The sequence below is a fragment of the Lipophrys pholis genome (genome assembly GCF_963383615.2).
Source record: "Lipophrys pholis genome assembly, chromosome: 16".
Lineage (NCBI taxonomy): Eukaryota > Metazoa > Chordata > Actinopteri > Blenniiformes > Blenniidae > Lipophrys > Lipophrys pholis.
Genome location: NC_137634.1, coordinates 8,559,714 through 8,583,575, shown reverse-complemented (window position 1 = coordinate 8,583,575; position 23,862 = coordinate 8,559,714). Strand labels below are relative to the sequence as shown.

General features: G+C 43.4%; 1 protein-coding gene across 10 annotated transcripts in view; it reads right to left on the bottom strand.

Annotated features, from left to right (window-relative positions):
• Positions 1–23,862, bottom strand: part of LOC308121614 (RNA-binding protein Musashi homolog 2) — a 266,100-nt gene that overhangs the window by 108,437 nt on the left and 133,801 nt on the right. For all 10 annotated transcript variants that reach the window (XM_080482944.1, XM_080482946.1, XM_080482949.1 and 7 more), the window contains exon 7: positions 1,860–1,908. In XM_080482944.1, coding sequence (XP_080339070.1) covers positions 1,860–1,908 — 49 coding nt within the window. The remainder of the gene's footprint in view (positions 1–1,859; positions 1,909–23,862) is intronic.

Genomic DNA, 23,862 nt, shown 5'->3' with positions numbered 1-23,862 from the left:
GGAATTATTTTTTCATGAATCAATCTGTACGATAAAAAAAGAAACGCAGGTGGGGGAATTGATTTGGTCTGCAGGCCGTCTGATGCCCATCACTGCATCTGTAGGCAATGGTAAAGTGGGCCAAGGCGCTAGTTTACACTGATAATATATTCAATGTCCTTCCGTTTGTGGTCACAGGGCAGCTAAGCCATTAATATTACACAATCACTCCAATGGCTCGGATGAATTATTCACATTTTCTTATGGGTCTGTGATATTCTCTGCGATTCATCTGGAGGACCTGTTGTGTTTTCTCCTTTTCCTTTCAAGATGAATGCAGCAAACATCTACTGTTTCAAATTCCCGCTGGAACCAAATATCAAAACGAAACGGCGGCCACACGAGAAGAAGCGCACCTGCCTCCCGCCTCGGTGTCACACTCCATACAAATACTGTACATCCGCTGTCATCAGAAAAATTGCCAAGGAGGCTGTTTCTCCATCATTGTCTTCATTTGAAGGGCATTTTGCTGCCCAAAGGCAAACGCCTAACACACGCTCTCCGAGCGTGGCGCCCGGCCCTCTCTGTATTCTTTATTTTTTTTTCTCCCCCAACCGAGGGCTGGAAGTGCAGCAGACAGGGGAAGAGAGAAGCGAGAAATAAGAGCGAGTGAGAGAAAAGCCTTCATCTCAAAGCAGACCTCACACTGGGTTCTGTCACTACAGATCAAAATCCCCTCAAAGCCATAGATCACTTCCACTATAGTTCACATGTTTCACACTTAGAAACTGTTTACCAGACTCAAAGAGTTTGTCTGCGCGGCGCACACACACACACACATACAGACACAGAGTACACACACTTAAACACACACGCGGACACGGATACAGTGGGAAGAGAAAAGAGACGGCGCCCGCGCCGCAGAAACGAAACAGCTTTTCGATCTCAGCCGGCTGCGCTTAAACATTTATGCCGTTTGAGAGGATGCGAGCAAATATTGCCATTCAATAGTGTACAGCAAAACAGAGCTCGGCCCTGTTCAGTGAGACGCTCGCTGCGAGCCGACTGGCATGACAAACAGAGAAGTGTCTGCTCCTTCTTCTCGTGGAAATACCTGTCAGCGCCTGTCGACCGCTCACGATGATGCGTACACGCATAAACAGCCGGGGACAGTCTGTCTCCTAAAAGTTCTTCAAACTACCGACGTGAACCAGTCACAGCTGAAGCCGAGGGTCAGGTGACGGCCCCGCGCGTGTTCTTGCTGGTAGGTAAGTTAGGCCCCTGAACAAAGTGATACGCCAAAACCGCATTGTGGCGCAGGGAGGAAACCTGTCTTTGGAAAGTCCTCTGCTTGAGAGAGAAATGTCCCCTCATCTCAGATAAGGAGCTGATGAGATAGAGAGATAAAGTCAGTGCTTCTCCTGGGCCTTATCTGATGCTGTTATCTGACTGCACAGCACCCACCATCTCACAATCTTTACACCCTTTAAGCACCTCTCTGAAACACTCACACCAGCATCATCGCACACACACACACACACACACACACACCCACACACACACACAAACACACACACACACACACACACACACACACACACACACACACACACACACACACACACACACACACACACATGAACACACACGCGCTCTCACACCAGCCAATGCTCAAACATTCTAAACACCGTACTAGCTTATTGATTACTTTGACACGCTCCCATTGTTGAACAGACGGTTCACCTAATATCATGTGAAATGGAACTGTTCTGTGTTATCTCATGGGGAAAGGACATAAAATGACTATTTTCTCACCTTTCAGAAAGACAAAGGGGGGAAAAAAAATATGGAGGACAAGAGAACAGAAGCGGTGCACTTACCTCTATGTCTGTTAGTAGTCTTATCAAACATAAGCATGGCGTCGTCAACCTGGAAGACATAAGGGGAACACGGACATTAGACCAATCTTTTCCTGCGAGTTCCTCACGCCGCCTTATTGTCCTCCAAAATCGCATCTCATCCACTCACTGCAATTATTCACCAAATATATATTCTCGTTGCTTTACGTTTATATCTTTCTAAGCACCTCTCTCCCACATAATCACTCCGCGATCGCAGGATTATTGTCGAGTTACCATTTCCCTCCCCATCCGTAGGGTGTAATATTGATGACGGAGGAATTTCAGCGGCGTGGCTCGTTTTGTAGATTGAGAAGAAGCAAAGATGTGACTCAGGAGTGACAACAAGAAGGGAAAGTAACAATAATGACTGGCGGGGGAAAGAAAGGGAGAACTGTGCAGACAATATGTTTATTTTGATGAACACCAATGTCCGGTCTTTGGGGGGTGGGGAGTGACAGATAGACACATTACACTAAGCGGGCGTGAGACAAATGGGATCCTTCCTCATCTCACAGCCGCAGCAGCAGCAGCATCCACCATAATATCATCCTTCATCATGTCCAATAAAGCCACACACAGACAGACTGCATTTTTCCCTCCTCACACATCCCTGAAAAACAGACCTCTAGACACACTCCTCTTTCTATAACTCTGATGAAATGCTTCAGAAACACACTGAGGCATGCTCATTTAGCCTGCGATTTCGTCTTAGGGAGAGACGGGGGAGGAAAAAAAAGCGGCGGCAGACAGAAACACAGAAGGAACACTCTGCACCATTCACTCTCTCTGGTTATGGTCTCTAGGTAAGTGTAACGGTGCGCCGGCGAGGCTCGCCGCTGTGCTGCGCGCACACAAGCGTGCGCCTGTGCTTTTCACGGGAGGGTTAAAAAACCTCCGGGAGGAGATGGGAAGAGACAAGAATAGGGGTCTCACTCAAGCCGAACTGTCTGATTGGATAAAGAGAAGTGCCTGGCAGCCAGGCAGACTAGCGCTGGCACACTGTTCGTGCCACCCTCTTGCCACACATTTGGCACACAAGACGTTGGCACAGCTTGCAGGGGTCTGGTTACTCACTGCATGGCTCACGGGCCACATGCGGCTCGCAGCCACTTTATTTGCACCTCCCCAAAAGTACTCCCAAAACGCCAACATTTTAGACTTTCAAGTAATCCATACACATGCTCCACTTGGGTGCACCTAAGACAGTGTGGAGGATTCAAGAGGCTGCAGGTGATGGCTGACGTTGCTACAGCAAATAACAATTAACACGACATCAGCAGCTGTGGCAAACCATAACAACGGATGTCAAGTGTGTTTAAGTTATACAGACCACCTCATAACAAAGGGGGCACTGGGTATGTGATACCGGGTCCGCAAGAAGTGGCGGACTTCCGTGGCGTCCCCCTGAAACACCGGGTTTTTTGGTCGGTGCGTCTCCTATAAAGATCTCTCGGGGTGGCACACCTCACACTTTGAACGAGGAAATGCGATTTGACAAGAAAGGAAATATCCCTTTTTTTGTACCCAAAGTACAGTCAAGAGTGTGTAGCTCCGAGAGTAAAGAATAAGTACTCCTAATTTAGCCTTTTATTGACAGAAGTATCTGTACTTAAGTAAAGACTGTGTGTGCTTTCTCTACCTCGGAGTGTCGTGCAGCGAGTGCTGTGTGATTGAGCGGGACCAACAGTCTGCTTTTTCCTGGCAGAGACTTCATCATCGATTACCAGACTAAAGCATCACCGACTAAAACGCCACCCTGGCAACATGAAAGCAAGACCATTTTTTGAGGTATTATCAGGAAAAATCTGCGGCAGTTTGGGGTATTATTGAGAAAAATCTGAAGTCAAAGTGTGTGTATAAATTCACCTAAACTACAAATGTGATACTGTGGCTGGCACTTTAGTAACAATGTTATTGTTTTCCTTGAACTGTTTCTCTTTGTTGACATAGCAGAGAAGCATTAAAAAGAAAAAAAACAGTGTGGTAGAAATAATGAAGTTTGTAGTGTCTTTGAAAAATGTGCTATCTGATGTCTGTGTGGTGGGGAAACATTAAAGTGGAGTACAAATAAACAGCTGGCAAGAAATATCACCTGCAGCAACAGTTTTATAAACAGACATTTATAATGTCGCACAACCTAACCTCTGTCTCATGCCAGGCAATCTAATGAAAATCACATTAAAGTGAGAGGAAGCTGGATGAGTGGAATTTGTCGTGCTGAGGGTTGTGATATCATTGACTGAGACTGAAGAACACAGTGAAACTTCTGGATTGTTTATTTTCAACAATAACTCTGATATTGTTCCAGGTACCTTCCCGGTTAATTACACTGTTGCGGAATTAAACGCGAGAAAAGTCAGATTGAATCCGTTTCCGTGGCTGGAATTCTGCTCAGAACACCAGAACCGGTCGTTCCGACGTCTCCGAGGTCTGACAGCGTGAAAGCTGCACTGCGGAGCTAAGATGGAATGGCATGTTTACCAAACTATGGTAAACGTTTAATTTGACAAGCGCAGCTGACAGCCCACGATCATTTACATGGGAGACAGAAATTTATACCATTTGACTTCTGTCATCCAATGTGAGTTATACTGAAACAACCCAAGAGTCCGTGCGTCGTGAGCAACGACGGCAAAATGGCCAACCGAGTGTATATTCTGCTTTTTAAGAGACAAAGCCTTCTTGAAACAGCACCATTATGACAAGTATTGATTACCCAGTATTTTGTCAAGTCTACCCTGTGACTCAGAGGTGAGATGAAACTAATGATACCCACAGGCACTCCCAAAAACAAAGGACACAGCAAGTCATTACTTATGACTTTAGCACGGTGATGTAACAGGTTTTTCCCCCAACTATAATCCGTTCACGCGCACACGAACACACGTTAAAGGTACTTTGAAACTATACTCAGTTTTCTCAAGGTGGCAACATCGAGAACAAAGTAATTTCTGGAGAGGACGTTTGAGACTCCACAAGAAACTCAACTGCAGTGCTGATGGGAAACCATCAGATGCTTCTGTTTTAACCACGTCCACTTTGAATTTCAGACCAATCACACAATCAAGGCTCCATTCCTGTTTGGGAATGTGGACACCGAGGCCCTGTTTACACCTTTCAAGTGAAAACGCATCGTTTTTGTGTTTTCTTTACAGAAAAGTTTCCCGTTCACACAACTTTTTTGAAAATTATGTCCGTTTATGGCAAAATGTTGTTTATTTATTTCATTTTTATCCTACCAGGTAAGTTCATTGAGAAATGGTTCTCATTTACAATAATGGTCGAGTTAGTATGCCAGACCACTAGTGGGTGCTCTTGGTTGCAAGCAGAAAACAATCCGCTATAAACTTTAACCCTGGTGAGTACACAGACATTGGTATAGACTCTCAAGTATAAAACTACCAAATCCCAGGAGAAGATGGACTGGGAGTCATGACACTCTGGAGCCCGCCATTGTGCAAATTTCTATTTTGCCTTCAGCTAAATTGAATAGAATAGCTGCTATTGACAGTACAATTAATTGTGAGTAAAAAGTTACCACTGACTAGTTTTTAAGATCTATGTTTTACTGATCTCAGTCCAAAGCAAAATGACAAGTAAAACAGAACAAAATACACTCGGAGCTAACAAATATGCTTCAGTTTATGGCATACTTTCTAAAAAGATGGGTTTGTTGACACTAATGGGGAGTTTGCACGGTTTACTTTGCGCTCAGTGGCACTTTCTAGCCGGTGGATTGAAAAATGGCTACAACGTGCCAACTGGTCAGCTGTGATGTATAATTCTGCAAAATGACTGCCCCATCGATGCCGTGCGCCCGGCTAAATGCAAGACATGTAGAAATATTGCAGTGGCGGTTCTACCCGCTGTGAACTCACTAAGTACTTAACAAATGCATGAAAGAGTCAGAACAGAAGTCGAAATTTGTCAGTTGCGCACATCAATTATATCCTCCTGCAAGGACACACAGTGCTTCTGAAGCCTGCCATGTCCTCTGTTTGCTCCATGCTGCCTTCAGCCTGCAGTCGGATTCACAACAGAGTTTCTCTGGGAGTGGACGGACACCAACCTGCCCCATTGTCTGGCGCTCACTGGATGGCAGGGGACGTACCACCAAAGATTATTATTGAGTGTTTTTACACAGACAGTAGTCTTTCTCTTGGCCTGATGTTTTTAGTATGTTTTTCATTATTTCTTCATTTTTTTTATTGTATAATCTTTGTAAATTAGGTGGTTCAGTCAGTCTTTTCCAATATGTATATTGTGCATGTTACTATCATAAATTGGTGATGAATTGGGCAGCCATTTCATACCTAGGACCAATTTAGAGGTACCAGTTAAGCTCAAACATATTTATGGTGTGCCTGGAGAGACCTTCAAGCCCAACCCTGACTCTAAAAGTGCACCATCTCCGTGAGGCAAGAGTGCGAACCACAACACCACTATACTGCATTACGACCCAGTTTTGTTTGGCGAAATACAGGATTCAGCAGACAATATAAAGATTCGGGTTTTCACAGCCCCATATGATCAAAGCTGGGTTCCAATGCAGTAAGTGGCTCGAAATCTCACTGCACAGCAATAATATCTAGCTATCTTAGCTGCCTAAAGTAAAATGTGTGGGGAAAACATAATGGACCGAAAAACTTTTTGTAGGGGAAATCCATGCACTTAATTTGTGTCCTCCCATCATGTTCCTATCAAAGCTAACAAATGAAGCTCCTTGGAATCTGACTGGTTTGAATGATGAAAGGAGAGCGCAGTGCCATCAGCCGTGGGCCAACATCAGCCTCTCACACTATGTGACATTCAAATATGTGGCACTCTGATATTGATAGTATTGCTACTGTAAAGCCATTTACAGCCCGAGAGCAGACCGACTGTTACTCTGTAAAACGAAGTAAGGTCTATTAAAGGAAGTGTATTATAAAAATGTGTGAACTGTGTTGTTGTGACATTATTAGAGAAGGACCATCCTGTCAGCGAGACCCATCCAACAAAGAACACAGATTCACAGTGAAGCACTGATGGGCACTTTAACAAAGAATGTGCACATCATGTGAGGGTCACACTCCAGCAGGTCATACAATACAGCATTCTCTCTCTCTCTCTCTCTCTCTCTCTCTCTCTCTCTCTCTCTCTCTCTCTCTCTCTCTCTCTCTCGATGCCACTTGCTGAGTCTATAGAACCATCTCCCGTGCTTCAGGGCTTTTCAATGTAGTTATTCAAGCAGAACACAACTGTGTGCCTCCATCTGATAGAAGGTTAAGGACCTCTTCACTGCTCACAAAAAAGCCCGCCACACAGAGGTGAGGCCAGGCTCACCTCAGGGAAGAAATCTTTCTCTGTCCTCCTCCTCCTTCTCTTTCACTCTTCCTTTTTCTCCTGGCACGGTGAAAAGAAAGGTTCAAAGGATAATGGCTGTCTTATCACTATGTAAAAGGGGAATGGGAACTCCAGCGAAGTGCCTGGCCTTTTGTGACAATGAAGAAAAGAGCAAAAGTCTATTTCACTGCGGTATATGCACTGGAACAGTCCATGACCACTTAAAAGGAGAAGGCTGCTGGAAGACAGTCAGGGGGCGAGAGGCCGGGCAGCTCTTTAACTAAACCTGCAGCAAACACATCTGAACCAAATAACCTCCTCCTAAAAAAAGGCCTGGCAGGAGTATATTAGGTATGTGAAGTGCTGGCTTAGGAGCAATACAACTCTTATTCACACTTCAGAGGATGGTAATTTCATACTGAAGGCCTTTTTTGGTGAGGAATTCCGTTCTGCAAATCAAGATATTCCTCAAGTATTACATTTGATTCGCATAATCTGCGTAACTGCTCACAAATCTTACAAAGTCGTGAGGTTTTAACCTGACGTGTCTGGTCAGAGATATAAAGAAAAAAAATATCCATCACAACTAATACTGCAAGACTTAAGAGACTCGTGCAGCCTCCAGGCACAGGATTGCCAGAGGAAATATTTGTCTTTTACAGGTTGGTTGGTTTGATAGATTAGTGGTGTTCATGCAGTATTTATTCCAGCTTTGAAAGGTTTGCAGGATGCACACAGTTTTTCAAAATATTAGTGCTTTTTTTAACCCCTCCACAGGTAGAAGAGTATTTTTTTATTTTTGGTTTGAGTATAGTTTACCCTATTTCAAGTTCTATGTTGTCGATGAAATTATAATCATAAATCAGGTGAGACATTTTTGGTTTCATGGCAGTGTCACTGATATCTCAACCTTGGTGTCTGTGTTGTGTCCGCTAATCTTAAGAAATTTGCTTTTGAAAAAAGATATGTTTTCTTTGAAATGTTTACAAATTACTTGATGGTTTGGCGGGATTGGAGCCTCTTGTGGGCTGGTTTTGGTTTTGACTTTTTTGTTGTCTTCAGCTAAATTTGAAACTGTGAAGTTTTGTGATACTTTACTTGGACTTATATGCGAGTCACATCAGTGCAACAATTAGTATCTGCACCTCAGTGATCCACTAGTATTCCAATAGTATGCTGACAACGGCTGTGGTAGAACTTCTGCAGAAAGCAGTGAAATTTTGATATTTTTTTTGTCTCGACTAGGAGTAAATGCCCTTAAATCTTATCTATTAGGAGAGTAAAAAATCATTGATTCGTGGGATCGAACTCCGGTCTGGTGACTCCAGCATGATAACCAATACATCCCCATGTGGCCGTTCACCAACAAGTACATGGCATTTATGCATTACTTCCATATGACCCATGTGGCTAATCTACTTGGATTCTACTCCATGACTTTACATTTACTTCTGCCTGAAGCAATGTTGTTGTTAACGATGACCACAGCCAAACAAACACTGTTAATCACAACTCTTTTCCTCAAGTCGCCTCAAATGCTGTGAGAAGAAATGTCTTAAGAGTTGTTGACATTGCCCCTAAATGTCCCGGAGGAGGTATCCAGTGATCTTGACGATAAGGGTTCGATGTCACTCAAAGCACAATAGGACTGAAGGTTCCATGTAGGACCGGCGTGTGTGCGCGCCTGGTCTTGAAATGCAGGAGCGTAAGCCCTTTATAAAGGCTGTTTCAGGCGTACAACGTGGTTACATTTAAAGCTAATGGAGGTGAGTGACATGTCAGATGACTTGAGATGAACCTACCACCACTAGAGGAATGTCAATTTGATGAAAACTGGGGAATATTTGCAGGTCGGACAGAGATATTTCGAGGAGGGGGGAGAAAAAGTGATAGCGGTCAGTCAATTTACGAGCAACACGAGGGCGAAGCTCTATATCACCCTGCGAACAGAAAAGACTTATCCCGTTCCTGTCATATAGCATGAGACTTAACCCCACACCAGGTGCAACCTCTTTGTCTGTGTCAATCCATATGTTTGAACAACCTCCGAAAAATACATGATAATTCCCCAAAAAATGGGCTGCTGAATGATGAATTATGTATCAAAGGACAAACACATCAATAAAGGCTAATGTGCTCTGTTTTTTGGACAGGAAAACAGCAGAGGTGCCAGGTGACAGGGAGAGATTTAAGAGCCCTGGAAATGAATTATGACAGCGATTTAGATAGGTGTCAAATGCACATTTACATTCGGCTCACGGCTGAAGGCTAGCACAGGAGCTTTCCTGCTATTTGGGGGTGACACTGATATAGATCATATCTGATGCCAAAGGAACGAGGGCCTGAGCCACAGACTGTGACCTGAGAGCGGTTGTGCCCATCTTTTTTTTTGTTGAGGCTTTGTTTTGTCGTGCTGGTGGTGCTGGGAGATTTCATTACGCTTCCTGGGATCTTCTTTTTTCTTTTTTCTTTTTTTTTTTATCTTAGCGGAAAGACTGGTACTGGGTGTGTGTAGATATGAGGGCTATTCCAGTGTCAGAGATTACTGGACTTTGTGCTCACACCACCACGGCACAGCCTGCTCTATTTGCATGGGTTTAGCAAATCAGTGTGAAAAGCTTTAGTCAATATGGGGTCAATTCAAAAAAAAAAAATAAAAGATCCTCTTATAGCCATCCATCAAACTATTTTCCATTTCGATTTATCCAACTTTGGACAGGGGAGGTTAGAGTCAATCCATCACAGGGCTAACACAGACAGACAATCAAACCTATGTGCAATGCGGAATCAACAATTAACCTCAAAAGCTTGTTTCTGGTTTGTGGGAGTTAATCTACGCATGCCAACTCCCCAAAACCTGGACTCAAAACTGGGGATTTTTTTTACTATGAGGTGAGAGTGCTAACCACTAAACTACAGTGCAGAATGTAACAAAAAAAACATTCAATTCTGTGTATACACAACTTCCCCGTTTAGGAGACAGACTAAATACAGAGTATGTGAAGCACTTTGAGCCTCAATATGCTCTACAGTAAAACGACACAGTGAGTGGCGACACCAGTGTTTAACCGGAGCACCCAGGTTTAAGCCCACTTGTTGGCAAGCATCCATTATTCTTAAGTGTCTCAGAGCAAGGGGACTGAATCTCTGCCCTCTCCAGGGGTAACAGTCTGTGGCCAAACCTGCGCCACAGTCGGTTATAGGAGGGGAGGGGCGGGGGGGGGGGGGGGGGGTTCCTACAGGGATCAATGCAGTCTCACATTATTATTATCATTACCCTGGTGACAGATAAGGGTCGCGGTCAAGGAGAAAACGCAGCTGGCACTGCCCCTTCATCAACACTCCCTTCGCAGTAAAGCATCTAATATTCTATTACAATGATGGCAATTAACAGAGAAATGATAGCGACCCAGTGACAATGGACAAATTTGTGACAACCCTTTCAATTGTTCTTTTGTAGAGGAAATCTATATCATTGTCTGGGAACGTTGAGCCGCAGTGTGCTGCATCCACGCTTGAGCGCCTTTACAAGTGGTGCTTTAACGAGGAGCAGAGGGCAAAATTTTAGCTCCCCATAAGCTCCTGCAATTACACAAGGTGGCAAAAGGGACACTGCTCTTAAGCAAGGGTATAGATGGACGAGCCCTTTTTTTTTTTTTTTTTTACTTTTCTTTCCAAGATAGAGGAGAGAACGGCTATGTTTAATCAAGAACACAACCCTTTTTTTTTTTTTCTTAACCAAAAGGAATATTCCTTAATGTAACAGATGAGTGGCAACCCTCTGCGGAAGTAATAAAAATGCACGACTAGAGAGCAACACACATCACACACATAAAGACAGAAAAAAGCACAGTGATGCAGGGTGAAGAGGTACTTATCTGCTGCCTGCTCGTCTACCCTATTTCTCTTTGTGGCTCCTATAGTACATTTATTTGTACTATGCAGTAGTTTCCTTTTATAAAACTTTCTCATGTTTCTGCTAATGTCAATTTGAGACCTACAAAAGAAAACTAAAAGCTTTTTATATAAGAAAATATATAGAACTTTCTCAATAGTTGATGAAGCATTTTAGCAGGGCAACAACATATTGATTAAAAATGTATAATCTGTAATCACATATTTGAGAAATGACCTGAAATCGTACCTGTCATGTGCGATATTGTACATGATTAAACTACATGTGAGGCCCACCGCAGAGCAACACAAAGCTAATTAGCTTAGTAGTACACCACTCATCTGGGTTTTTTTTCTCATTTTAATTGCTGCAAAACAAAAACAACAGGCAAACGCATTCAAGTGTTTTGCAGCTGTTCGTCCGCAGACTCTCTCGTGCGTAATTATTAATGATATACAGCATTGGTGGAATGTCAACAGTTATTCCAGTAACTTTCCTTCATGTTGACATTAACAAAATGGCTTGAGAGAAACAGTTGAGGAAGACGATTCCTCAAATCTGTCAGGATTACATATTTATGAGGTCCCCTGCTCAGCATCCAAGGAGGTCGCCATGGTGACACAAGCTGATGTATATTCTAACGATGAACTTTTGTGTGTCAGAGGACGCCTCGGAGCGTCGCTGAACTGGTTAGCACAGATCCGACCGTGGCGCTCGATGTTGCTTCCAGATCAGCAAATTCACAATTAAAGAGACAGTCATGCTGAGGCCACTCTAATCAATGGACTGTTGCAAAGAAATGCAATAAAAGAATGATGGAGTGATGCCTTCAGGACGCCACCGCATTGTTAGGGCGAGACTGTAACGCTGTTGTGCCACCAAAAAATATTTCATTAACACGACTTCACACTCCTGGAGTCAAACATGAGCTGCGTAGCTCGTCTCATCCAATCAGTTTTATGACCAAGACAGTCTGATAGGTACTTCATTCTGAAGGGATCTGAAGGAACTATACAAAATCCAGGGAGTTTGGTTTACCTACCAAATGGAGATTACAGTAAGGATGTATTCTGTCAACCCTCAGTTTCCAGATCTGTCACACAGCTGGAACCCCTTTGTGCCTCCCGCCCTCCCCAACTCTCATCCCAGATAGTTATGTTCTGTTGAATGTCAGACCTCCTGATGTTTTTCACATTATAAGATATTACTGCGGATTATTTATATAAAACCACTAAATGCTGCAACTATCAGGGGAATAGTAAAATATAAGGCAACCTGCACTAGTCTCGTATGAGTGTCACACACATTTCAGTTCAGGGGCCGCCTACGGACCAAGTTCATCTGGAGTGGGCTGATTTTGTTTACCGGCCTTAAGGTTGCCACCCTTGTACTAAAACAATACAAGCTTTATTTTCTTAGGAAAAAGCCTGAAACGGTGCAGGTTGCCTTATATTTTGGTCACAGGGGCGTCAGAAACAAGAGGAAGATGCTGCCGCTGGCTGCAGACTGTATATACACGAACATACGATTTGTCATAAGTCTTATCTTTGGCGACGAGGCTTACAGGTGATGCATCGGATGTAAAAACGTCCTCCTTTTTACAAACCAAGATGGACCTAATGGGGTTTTTCGCTCCGGTGTGACAGGGCCTTCGGTGTGTTATGGGGTCTGGCCCCATGTTTGGCCTCACAGATGCATGTCCACACCGTTGAGCTCAGTATGCTTGAGGAAGTAGAAGTTGGCCTCGTCCATCAATCCGCCTGTCTTCCTTTGCCAGGCTGCAGGGAACTACCCATTATGGAGTCATTTTATTAATAGGGCCCCTTTCCTCTCCGCCACACTCTCGCAGAGTGCCTCCTCATTCTGTCAGAATGGAGTATGCCTGCGAGCCACCGCCATGAAGCTGCAGCACCAGGGCCCTCCCTCATTCTCCCATGTGAAAGCTCAGGCTGGGAAATATTGTGCTTTCAAGCTAAAATAGTATTTGGAGAGGTGAGCAATCCCTAAGCCCTAGAGCAAACAGTTTAACATTGAGGACTTATTTAAAATGATGTCCTTCCTCCTGGAAAGCCAATCAGATTTGTCTTTCAGTGCACGCGCGGAGGCCACACACATGCAGGAGACGCGGTGCTTCGTTTTCCTCTTCCTTGTTAATATAAATAAAGCTGCGAACAGCATTGACAGGGAGGGCAGGGAAAAGGTCAGAGGATACAATGAAATGTTTGGGGAGACTGTGTGAAAACACAATGCGGAAGATGAGAGGGGAGGCCTGGAAAGAGGTTTGTTTGAACGGGCTGAACATGTGAGGAGATGAAAGGGATTACCAGTGGCGCAGCCAGCCTCCGCGGCGCTCACCACACACTTCCCATTAGACACATTTTAATACAGAATAAGTTAATTAACTTGTGACACTTTCCATATTCCATTTATAATGCAGCTCCTGTTCGGGTTAATATTTAATGTGCTTGTTTGGAATTAAAATATTCAGTCAACATCTCTTTTTACTATCCGTCTTATAGTCTCAGGTGTTTGCACCATAGCTTTCATTGCCCGAGCAGTAAAAGTGCACAGGTAGTTTATCCTGACATTAAACTGCTACTAATGTTTAAGCCCTGTTCAAGAACCCCTGCAGTTCATACATTGCAGTCATTTTGAAGCATTGGAGCTGTCCAATGAAACTCTATTATAAATAGTCTCTACATACTGTAGATTCTAATGTGTAATTATCGCTGTTTGTTAGCTTCTGGTGCGTAGGCTAACCCGGTGCTCAGAAGCTTTCCAACTTGTAACACTTGTCACAATGATCATGTGGGAAATAATGGCCGAGTCAGAGGCACGCCTCAGTGATTCAGACTCAGAACAGAACGTTTTCAGGATGTCTGCTCCCTCACTCATGCATCCATCTGTCCATCTTTGGGTCTTCATTTAGTTGTCTGCACAGCGATGAGTGATAGCCTCAATAACAAATGTTGATCCGTTAGAATTCCTCCACTATATTAGTTAGGTACGACACTTAAATATGGTCTTATATATCATATATATAATTATTTTGCCCATATTTGGTTACCGTTTTATTACACTGAATTGCATTGAGTTCAAAATGAACGCTAATACTGCCGTTATGGTGGCGTTTCCATTTTGAAAATCTGCTCAGTCTACTGTTCTGCCTGCAGGAGGAGGGCTGGGAAACAGTTTGTGCAGTGCAAACAGTTTTTTTTTTTTTTTTGGTTATATGCCTGTGGAAAGTGACAGCTCTATCACACCTGGTAATTCAACGGCGGTGCCTGTTAATAATGATGCATGTACCATGTGCAGTGGGGAAATCCACGCCGGCTCAGCAAACATGGAACATCTCATTCCCACCGTGCGAGAAATGAACAAACATGTTCGGATTCAATGAGCTTATTAATAAGACTTGGGGCTATATTTTGTGTGATAACCTGAGGGCAAAGTATGGCGCTTGCTTCAGAGCTGGTAGTTTAGTTTAGTTTAGTTTAGTTTTTTTTTAATTAGTCAGGTATGTGTTAAAGGTTTGAACAGGGTGCAATTTGCCATTTACGGGGATTGAAGTGAATCATGCCACTTCTACTATTCCCCAATTTATTCCCTTCTCATTGGAATAAAAACAAATTTTACTACCAGATTAGACAATAGACATGAAATCAATGCACTTAAAATCTTCACTTAGCAAAAAAAATGCTAATCTCAGCTATTGAGATCAACATTTATGCAGTTACCTCTAAACGTACGTCAAGTAGTAAATTACTTTGTAATGATTAATCGTGTCTGTTTTCATTATAAATGGCGTCCTGGTTAAATGTGTAAAACCCTTTAAAATACTGATTTATTCACATATTATTTCTTAACTGCTTTCAACAATGCAGCAATGAAACAGTTCAAATTGGCACGTGTGCGTTCGCTTTTTGATCTTTTGGCACTCTGCATTCACGTTGGGCACGAGTTGGAAGGGTTTCTGGTTCGAGTCCCACTGCCATAGAATTCCACTGAAGGTCTAGTGATGAAGGGCATCTGGAGTAAAACCTTGTGCCAAATCCGACATGTTAATCATGATCTACGGTTTCAAAAGCAGAACCGACCTGCTAAGAACAATCATTTTTATTACATTACTATTGGCTGCATGGAGGACAAACAAACCGCCAGATACACGTGCATTGCTGGTGATGCCACTTTGAGGCCGAGAAGCTTCTGTGAAAAAAAAAAATAAAAAAAAAATCTGCTGGCATGCAGCTGTGAAGTCATGGCTCACCTGCGCTCTTCTCATCAGAGTAGCAGGAACGAGTAGCTGCAATAGAAGCGACTTTGAAAAGAGCATTTGATTCTCTGTGATTGTGTCTTTGCTCTTTTCCAGGCGTGAATCGAAGAGACGGCCTTGAGTCGGAGAGGTGGACTGGGTTTCTCTTTTGTAGGCGACAAGTGCACTCAGCAAGGCAAAAGGGCTCCCGCGGCATCTTTGCAGCGGCCTCGGGTTAACTAAACGACGCAGTCTTGTAAAGTAAAGCATTCCTAACTGTTAATAACCCGATGATCAAATTTAATAACACAGCTTTTGCATTCATGTACAGATGAGTGCTCCGCAACAAGATTTTCTAATGTTCGGCGGGGTCTGATCCATAAATCTCTGCAGGGACGAGGTGTGTATTATGTACTCTGATATCAGTAGGTGAACAAGGGGGATAAAGTGAACCGCTAGCTTGAGCTGAATAGCATTCATTCCGTTCACAAAAGCCACCATCGCTAATACCTGCAGTGTTTTACTTAGATTAGGCTTAAGCTTTATTTTCTTTTAAAGGCCATTTCAATAATTTGACATTTCTCCCCAGAATGGGAGAGAATGAGAACCGATAAAAACTTTTTTTTCCCCCCTTCTTTTCATGCAAAACACTTTCATCTGTCATTTCATGATAGCCCGTCTCTCTTTGTCAGCATAAATACGCGAGCCCCTATTTGAATATGGTTACACATCCCTCTATTTATTAAAGCTTGGATTAACATGACAGGAAGTTTTGTCTGGGGGCTCTTTAAGATGGCTCAGAGAGGCAATCTGGTGACAGTAATAGGATCCAGCTAATATACTTGACTGATGCTCCTTTCCCAGTGTTATAAAGCAGAACAATGGGAGTGGGGTTCTGGGAGTGAATACATTGTGTTTTCAAACTCAGTGTGTGTGTGTGTGTGTGTGTGTGTGTGTGTGTGTGTCTGGGGGGACGAGTGTGCACTAATCAGCCAGAATACCACCACTTAGCAAATATAAGGGCTGAAGAAATAAAAATACTAAAGGTCACAGAGCAATTCCGTCAGGACAACTATGCTACAATTAACTGAATAGACAAAGACTCTGACATTAGTGAGAGCTATAATAATGTTTTACTCCGGTGTCTGTGAGTTTGTAGGGATTTGTTAAAGGTTGACTTAAAAAAATAAATAAACAGAAATCCCTTTGATTCCTGATCTTCTTCCAGCAGTGAACTTGTTATTTCTCTCGCTCTGATGTCAGGTGTAGGGGGAATACTGATCTTGCCATGTGCAGGCATTTGTTCACTATTTATTGATGGTTTTTCAGTGCTGACATTTCTGCTGTTTCATTTTTTGTTGGTTTGACTAATCAGAGAGGGGAAGCAAAACATCAAGAACCGAAAAAGAAAATCTATTCAATCACTAGTTAATTCAACATTAGACGACAGAAAATATTCAGAAACTATTGTGATGATTTATCAATCATTTTGGTTGCTTTTTAATCAAAATTGTTGCCGGTCCCTTAAATGTCAAAACCCACTTATGTTCCTTGTTCCACCATACTGGTCTTTGTTTGGATTTTGTCCCACAAAACGAGCCGTGGTGCCATCACCTTGGGCTGTTAGGAGACTCTAAACAGTAAATGAAATTTTCTGTTTTCCATAAACTCATTAATCGAGAAATTAATTGGCACATTAATCACTAATGAATATTATCATTAGTTGCAGCCTTATAGGAAACACACTTTTTTGCTGGGGGATTAAGTAGGAAAGCTACGGTTTCCACTCGGTTAACCCTAAAAACAATGAATTTCAAACACTAAAGCGCCAGATATTGACCTGAATTATGGCCTAATAGCGTCATTACGCTGCCATTGTATTGATTCCGCTGCTCTGACACTATTACACTTGGTATTAAAATGCAGTTTACAGAACATTGTATCCTAACACGGTTTAATCCACGTAGTTGTCAATTATTCTCTTCTGTTTAGCACAATATTATTCAAGTGCAGGTCAAATTTTAGTTTTTTGTAGTAACACTTTTGGACCAGCACATCTACAGTCCGCTGGACTATTGCAATGTCTTCCAAAACTTTTGTGAGCCATGCACACCCATTGCATGCCTCTATAGTAGCGGTGGGCAACAAGAAAAACGACGATTGTTCGATGTTGTCTGATGTTAAAAATCTGCTTACTGTACATACTGTACTGTTTTGTCTAATAATTGTGATTCAAATATTCCTCAAAAACAGTGACCTGCTCTTTAAACCTAGACTTGTTAAAAAACTCCATATTCTGCATTCCTTTACAAAGGACTGACAGTTTTTCAGGGTAATGTCTGTTGGCATCGCTGTGGTTTATGACTGTGATGCCCACCTACAGGACAATTAAGATTTATAATTCTTCAATGACCTCATGCAGGCTGGTCAGGGACAACCAGAGGGTCTGACGTGGAGCCCGGGGCCGTACAATGCTCCGGTCTGCCCTATAGGCACGCAGTGGAGCATGGAGACCAGCTGCTGCTCCGCTAAATAGCTGTAGATGTCCACATTGTTGAATGACACCTCATCCATTAACAATCTCTGTTTGATTCTGCTTTTAATTAGGCCCTTTATCTAAAACTGTGGGGTTGTTGAATCTAAAATCAACTGGATGATTATTGTCACATGTTGACTGATGCACTCACGTCCCACACAGTCACAATGTGTCAATGCCTACCTGCAGAGGTGGTCAGTCCAATCAGATCACAGTCTATCCTTAATGTGTCCCGTCCTCGTGTGCACATGTCATTTCATGTAGTCGAGGACTTTCTGTTCACAATCCAATCACGCAACATGTCTTTCATGACCAGGATTGAATGAAATCTGTTTGTTGTTTTTTGTTGTCTGTGAGTTATTATGTCATTTATGTTTTTTATGATTTTCTTTGGCAGGCTCACAACAGACTTGACTGTGATCCATGTTTTTTTTTTTTTTTTTCCTCCCTGCAATGGTTTTCTGTGGGTAGATCTATTGCTGTCAATATCTGTATGCTGAGAGGCACTGGCTTATAGACATTTCCATATGTCAGAGTACTATGGATGGACAGTGTGTGAGCATGTGTGTTTTTGTGTGCACAGATGTGTGTGTGTGTGTGTGTGTGTGTGTGTGTGTGTGTGTGTGTGTGTGTGTGTGTGTGTGTGTGTGTGTGTGTGTGTGTGTGTGTGTGTGTGAGCGTGTGTGTGTGTGTGTGTGTGTGTGTGTGTGTGTGTGTGTGTGAGCGTGTGTGTGTGTGTGTGTGTGTGTGTGTGTCCGTAAGCTGTGTGAGCAGATCAAACACGCATCTGTTTGAGTGAAAGAGGGGAATCTGTGCTTCTCCCCCCAAACCTCTCAATACTAATTAACGATCCACTGATAGTGGCCAAATGCCAGCTGTCATTAGCACCCGAAACAGCACAAGTACACAGATGTAGATGCGCACACGCTGCCACACAGATGCTTGGCGGTCACCTGCACCAGACCACCGCATGCCATCTGTGGATGAGACACATAAACACATTGTTCACCGGTTCAACTCACTGCTTCACAAGAACCTTCAGCAGGAAAAGAAGCCCGAGGTAAAACTCAACCTGTGAGCAGTAAAAGAAGAACACTCCCTCATTCTCAGTGTACAGTCAACTAAATGGCAATCTGATCCGCACTGTGTGAGAGATGATAGTGAGCTGTGCCTGTTAAACAGACAGCACTAATACCGTATTCTTAAAGACGTGAATGACAACCTCAATTCTTGAGTAGCTGTGGACCTTTGACTTCTTCACTGATAGTGCCATTTGCGTGCTCTCGAGCAGTGTGCTCGGTAAAAGCATCTGACAGCTATCTTTGATTTTATTTCGCGAGGATTTCAGCTATGCCTGTATCTAAAAAGATACACCACCCACTCTCTGTCTCTCTGGTGTGGCTCCTCTGTGCCTGGATCTGTCACTCTGCGCCTCGGTGACAGGGTCAGATAGAGAGAGCAAAGTGGTGAGAGGTGTGACACTGCGAGCAGATGAGGGGTCTCCCCCGTATGGAGGCCCCCAGCGTGACACCCGTCACAGCTACCCAGACAGCCGCCAGTTGGTTCGAATAATGCCACCCACACGGGCTCCGGCGGGGAGTCCGACGAGCACGGGAAGGCCAGGGAATGATCGGACCACCAGACAGCGACGGATTGACATCTCATCCCCAACTACTGCTAATCAAACTGAGCCCTCATTAATATTAATTCAATGGTCAAAACATTTGAGGGTTACGCAAAGAGCAACAATAGTGCCAATGTGCAATGTGTACATTTCCTACTAGCTGTAGTCTGTTTAATAGGTATTTTTCCTACAACAGCAGCAGCGAGGGGGGATTCAACTGCCAAATATTGTTTCTTGAAAACCCGAGTGCAGCCTTGTCTTGTCTTCTCTCCCTTCCTCTCTCCCGGTGCAGCCTGCCTGCCGCCATCTCACGACAGCATCTCTCCATCTCTCACAGCCCTCTGATCTCCGTGTCAACAGGCGACACCAGCAGCTCGCACTAACTCAGCATGCATCAGCCCATCTGCAAGGCAAACCGTCTACAAATGCATTTAGCATAGACGTTGGGTACGATTAATGGCACGCTAAGCGAATGCTGTAAGCGCTGATGTCTTTACACCTGACAAGGTACCACTTGAAAAGGTGCCTTCCCTCGCAATAAAGACAGCTCATGAACCTTTTCTGCAGACGTTCTCCATGAGGCTGGGAATTTACGAGCAGCGGGTGAGAGATCAAAGCTGCTGCTGACAGACTCTGCAAACACAAAGATTTATTCAACTCATCAAGAACTGTCGCAATGTTTTCTCAGCGGCCTCTTATCTCCGTGTGTACCTCTACTGATGGGGGTTTATTGGTTATCGGTGGGCGAGGTAGGCCGCTGCAGGGCCGCCCTGCTCAGGTCCAAACTCAGTTCATGTTCTGCTGACAGGATCCTGTGGTTTCTCGCTGGAATTCAAATGCCAATCCGGCTGCCCAGCGCCATCTCCGCTCTCTCTCCTTCTCCCCCTCTCTTTCGTTTGTCATCCCTCCCCGCCGCCCCCCCCCATCCCCTCTCCCTCTCTCCCCTCCCCTCTCCCCCAGTGTTTGTCAGGGTTGGTGATTAGCTGTCACCCTCTGCAGAAGCAGATAACACCCCACACAGCCTGTTTCCCCTCTGGGAGCATGCACACACGTAAAACAGGAGAAAAACACACAAACAAATACACAAGTGTGCGTGCATGCATGCAAACTAAAGACACTTAAAAACTCTGTCAAATGCAGTTGAAACGCTGATGAGTGTGTCATACTTGTGCATGCACTCAGCAACACTCGAGGCATTCTCATCCATACAAGCTCATCGGGAAGTTTGACTGTCATTTAGACTTTATCACTTCCATCAGTTTGAAATTTCCCTTCTTTTTTTATTTTTAGTGCACATCTACACATCCATGACCAATATTTATCACGTTCTATAATATGATCATGGTTAATCTCTTTCTGACAAAGACTAAAAGATAAAATATAAATACATTAAATATTTATTTTAGGAGTATATGTGTATACTTTTCTCTCTTCAACTACAGTTTTTGATGGAAGACACATAAATATGCGCTTATAACACTATTGTACCATTAGGCTAAATATTCTTATTGTAAATGTTGCAGCAGAAGGATTTCACGCTGTACTACTTTGTGGAATCCATATGTGTTTCTTTAAAAGTAATATGGCAATTCATTCAGTTTCTTCTCCATGTTTGTGTATGGACTGTTAAACATGTGTGAACCTTTGCGTACATTTGTCTCCTACGTTACAACTGCTATTCCAATGTGCTGATTAGAGGATGAACGTCTCACAAATCTGCTGTTTATAATAAGACTGAACCAGTTCAATCCGAAGACTATGAAGATCTACGACAGATTTCCACTCCCTCCCACCATACATACCTGAAGCCAAAAACATCCAGGATACCAACATCTTGCAATTTTCTTTACTGTTGAAATAATTTGCATGCAAATTTGTAGCAGCAGAAGTCAGGCAACAGTGCTGCAATATCAAAGTCTGGCTCCCCCACACCACTCATCCAAATGCAGGGGAAGATTCACACAGAGCTGCTATTGATCACCCCCCCCCTCACTTGAAATGAAAATTTGAACATGCGTACACGGAGAAGCGTGATTTCCATGTTCCATATGTTAACAATGTGGTCTAATTAAAAACCAGTAGGTGGCGAGCAACATATTCCAGCTTCAATATGTGAGTGTTGCTTCATCATCCACGTGATGGGGATGAGTCTAACTGTGGTGTTCGTTACATTGAGACCCCGTTCACACGACAAGTCACACTTTCAAGTGAAAACACGTTGTTTTTGTTTACAGAAGAATTTCACGTTTATACGGCAGCGTTTTAAAAGCGATGTAGCGAGCATGCCAGGACACGAGTTGGCGCTGTTGGTTGTTTTTGTAACGAAACACACTTGTGCACAGACAACAATAGGCTATAAACATTAACAATGGCGAGTACAAATACTCATATATAGACAGATGATGAAGTTGGATCGCTATTGCAGGTGATTCTTAATCATAAAACTACAAAGTCCCAGGAGTCAAGTCACTCTGTAGGCCGCCATTGTTGTTAATGTCCAATTACTCGCGCTTGTGCAGAAGTAGTATTTACTACAGCCGTGGTAAGCATACTTAGTAGCAGCATTTCAGACAAGTCATGTTTTCCGCATGGAGACGCAGTTGGGAGCATTTTCACACAATAGTTTTCCGCTTTCACTTGAAAACATTGTAGAATCGGAGCCTGAAACTAGAGGTACCGTGGTCCATGTGCATCTATCTGAGCAACACTTATATAACTCCAAGATTGAGTTTTTTACCAAAACACTTCTGGCACCCATTTCTGTCTGTTGTGTTTCATCATTTGAATTTAGAATTTACAGAGAACTGAACATTTGAATGATTTTGTCTATATTTAGGAACATTCCATACTGCCGATGGGGTACAACCTGAGTGAAACCCTCAAAGCCAACTTCTCAGTTGGCATCAGGAAGCACATGCAACATGCATAAACATCACATGAACTGCTGTGACGACCGAGTACAAGGTCAACTGAAGGCGTTTGCTCTCCAGATCAGCTCTAGGCTGGACCGTCAGTTTACTTACGGACGTCTCAAGGGACACTACGTACAGAGAGAGCTTCAGTAGCGTTGAAACTGTTTGGGAATGGCTTAAATGACTCTCCTTTAGAGTATATAATCCAATGTATGTATGTATGCAAAATGACCACACTGTCTACAATAACCCCCCCCAAGTCCATCCGCCTCATTGTTGCCCAGTCGCTTCATTACGCTCTGATCTACTTGTGCCAGAGTGTGCTTCGCTAAAAGCTAAAAGTGAAGAGGCTCATTAGCAGCCCTCGTCAATCTGTCCAGTTTCCTGCTAGCCGAGCGGTCTCGCTGTGATTCAGACCACTTTCTCAACTTGAAATTGTACGGGCAGAAGCAGCCTTGTGGTTGAGCTGCGCAACATGAGACGATGTTGCAGCACAACAGATCACGCTCGCGGCAGAAGTCGTCCACCGTTCATACAAATGCAACTTAAAAAGGTCAAATCTGGACACAAGCGTGAGGCGGTGGCCTGTGTATTCAAATGACTTGTGCGTTTTAAGTTGGACTACACGCATGCGCACACACACACACACACACACACACACGCACACACAGAAAAGTACTTGCTGGAATACTTCATGAAGGCAGCGGAAAAAAAACTAAACTGGCTGCTCATTTAATCTCATTCCCCTACTTATACACAACTTCATTTCACACACTTGACTTTTTGAGGAATCATCAAAAGAGACAGCAGAACAGCAGGCACAAAAGGTGCCAGGGAGAAAAAAAATAATAATAGAAGAAATGTGCTGAGTCTGTCAGACCCTCATGCATCTCGTATTTACAAACAGCTCGTGCTCGGATGACTAAGGGTTGCTATTTTTGAACCGAATGTGCAGAGGCAGACAGTACTCCTCCAGTGGTACTCCAGGTAACATGTGCCCTTTCCGTCGTGACAACAGATGCGGCATCAGTAGGACAGCGGGATGATAAAGTACACTTATTGTTACACGTATATGTATAGTGACATTTAGTGACTGCAAGATTTAATGCATTAAGTGCTGCTGGTGGTTACTTAACTGACGGCGAGTCTTCAGCTGACAACTCAAGAGTGAAAGTTATTTTTAACAAAGGAGATTGGGATTTTTTAAAGCTGAAAGATTGTTATTTAAACTAAATTCAGACTAAAAGTAGACGCACGCTAAAGAAGAAGAAGAAAAATAAAATAAAATACACTGCGCGAGTTTCATCCACCGACGCCTCTGGAAAGGACAAAGAAGACACGTGTTTAAAATAAAAATGTGAGTGAGCAACAACTCGCAGTGGTGATGGCGAACAAGCAGCCAAGCTCAGATCCACGCTGACTTTTTTTTAAGGACTGT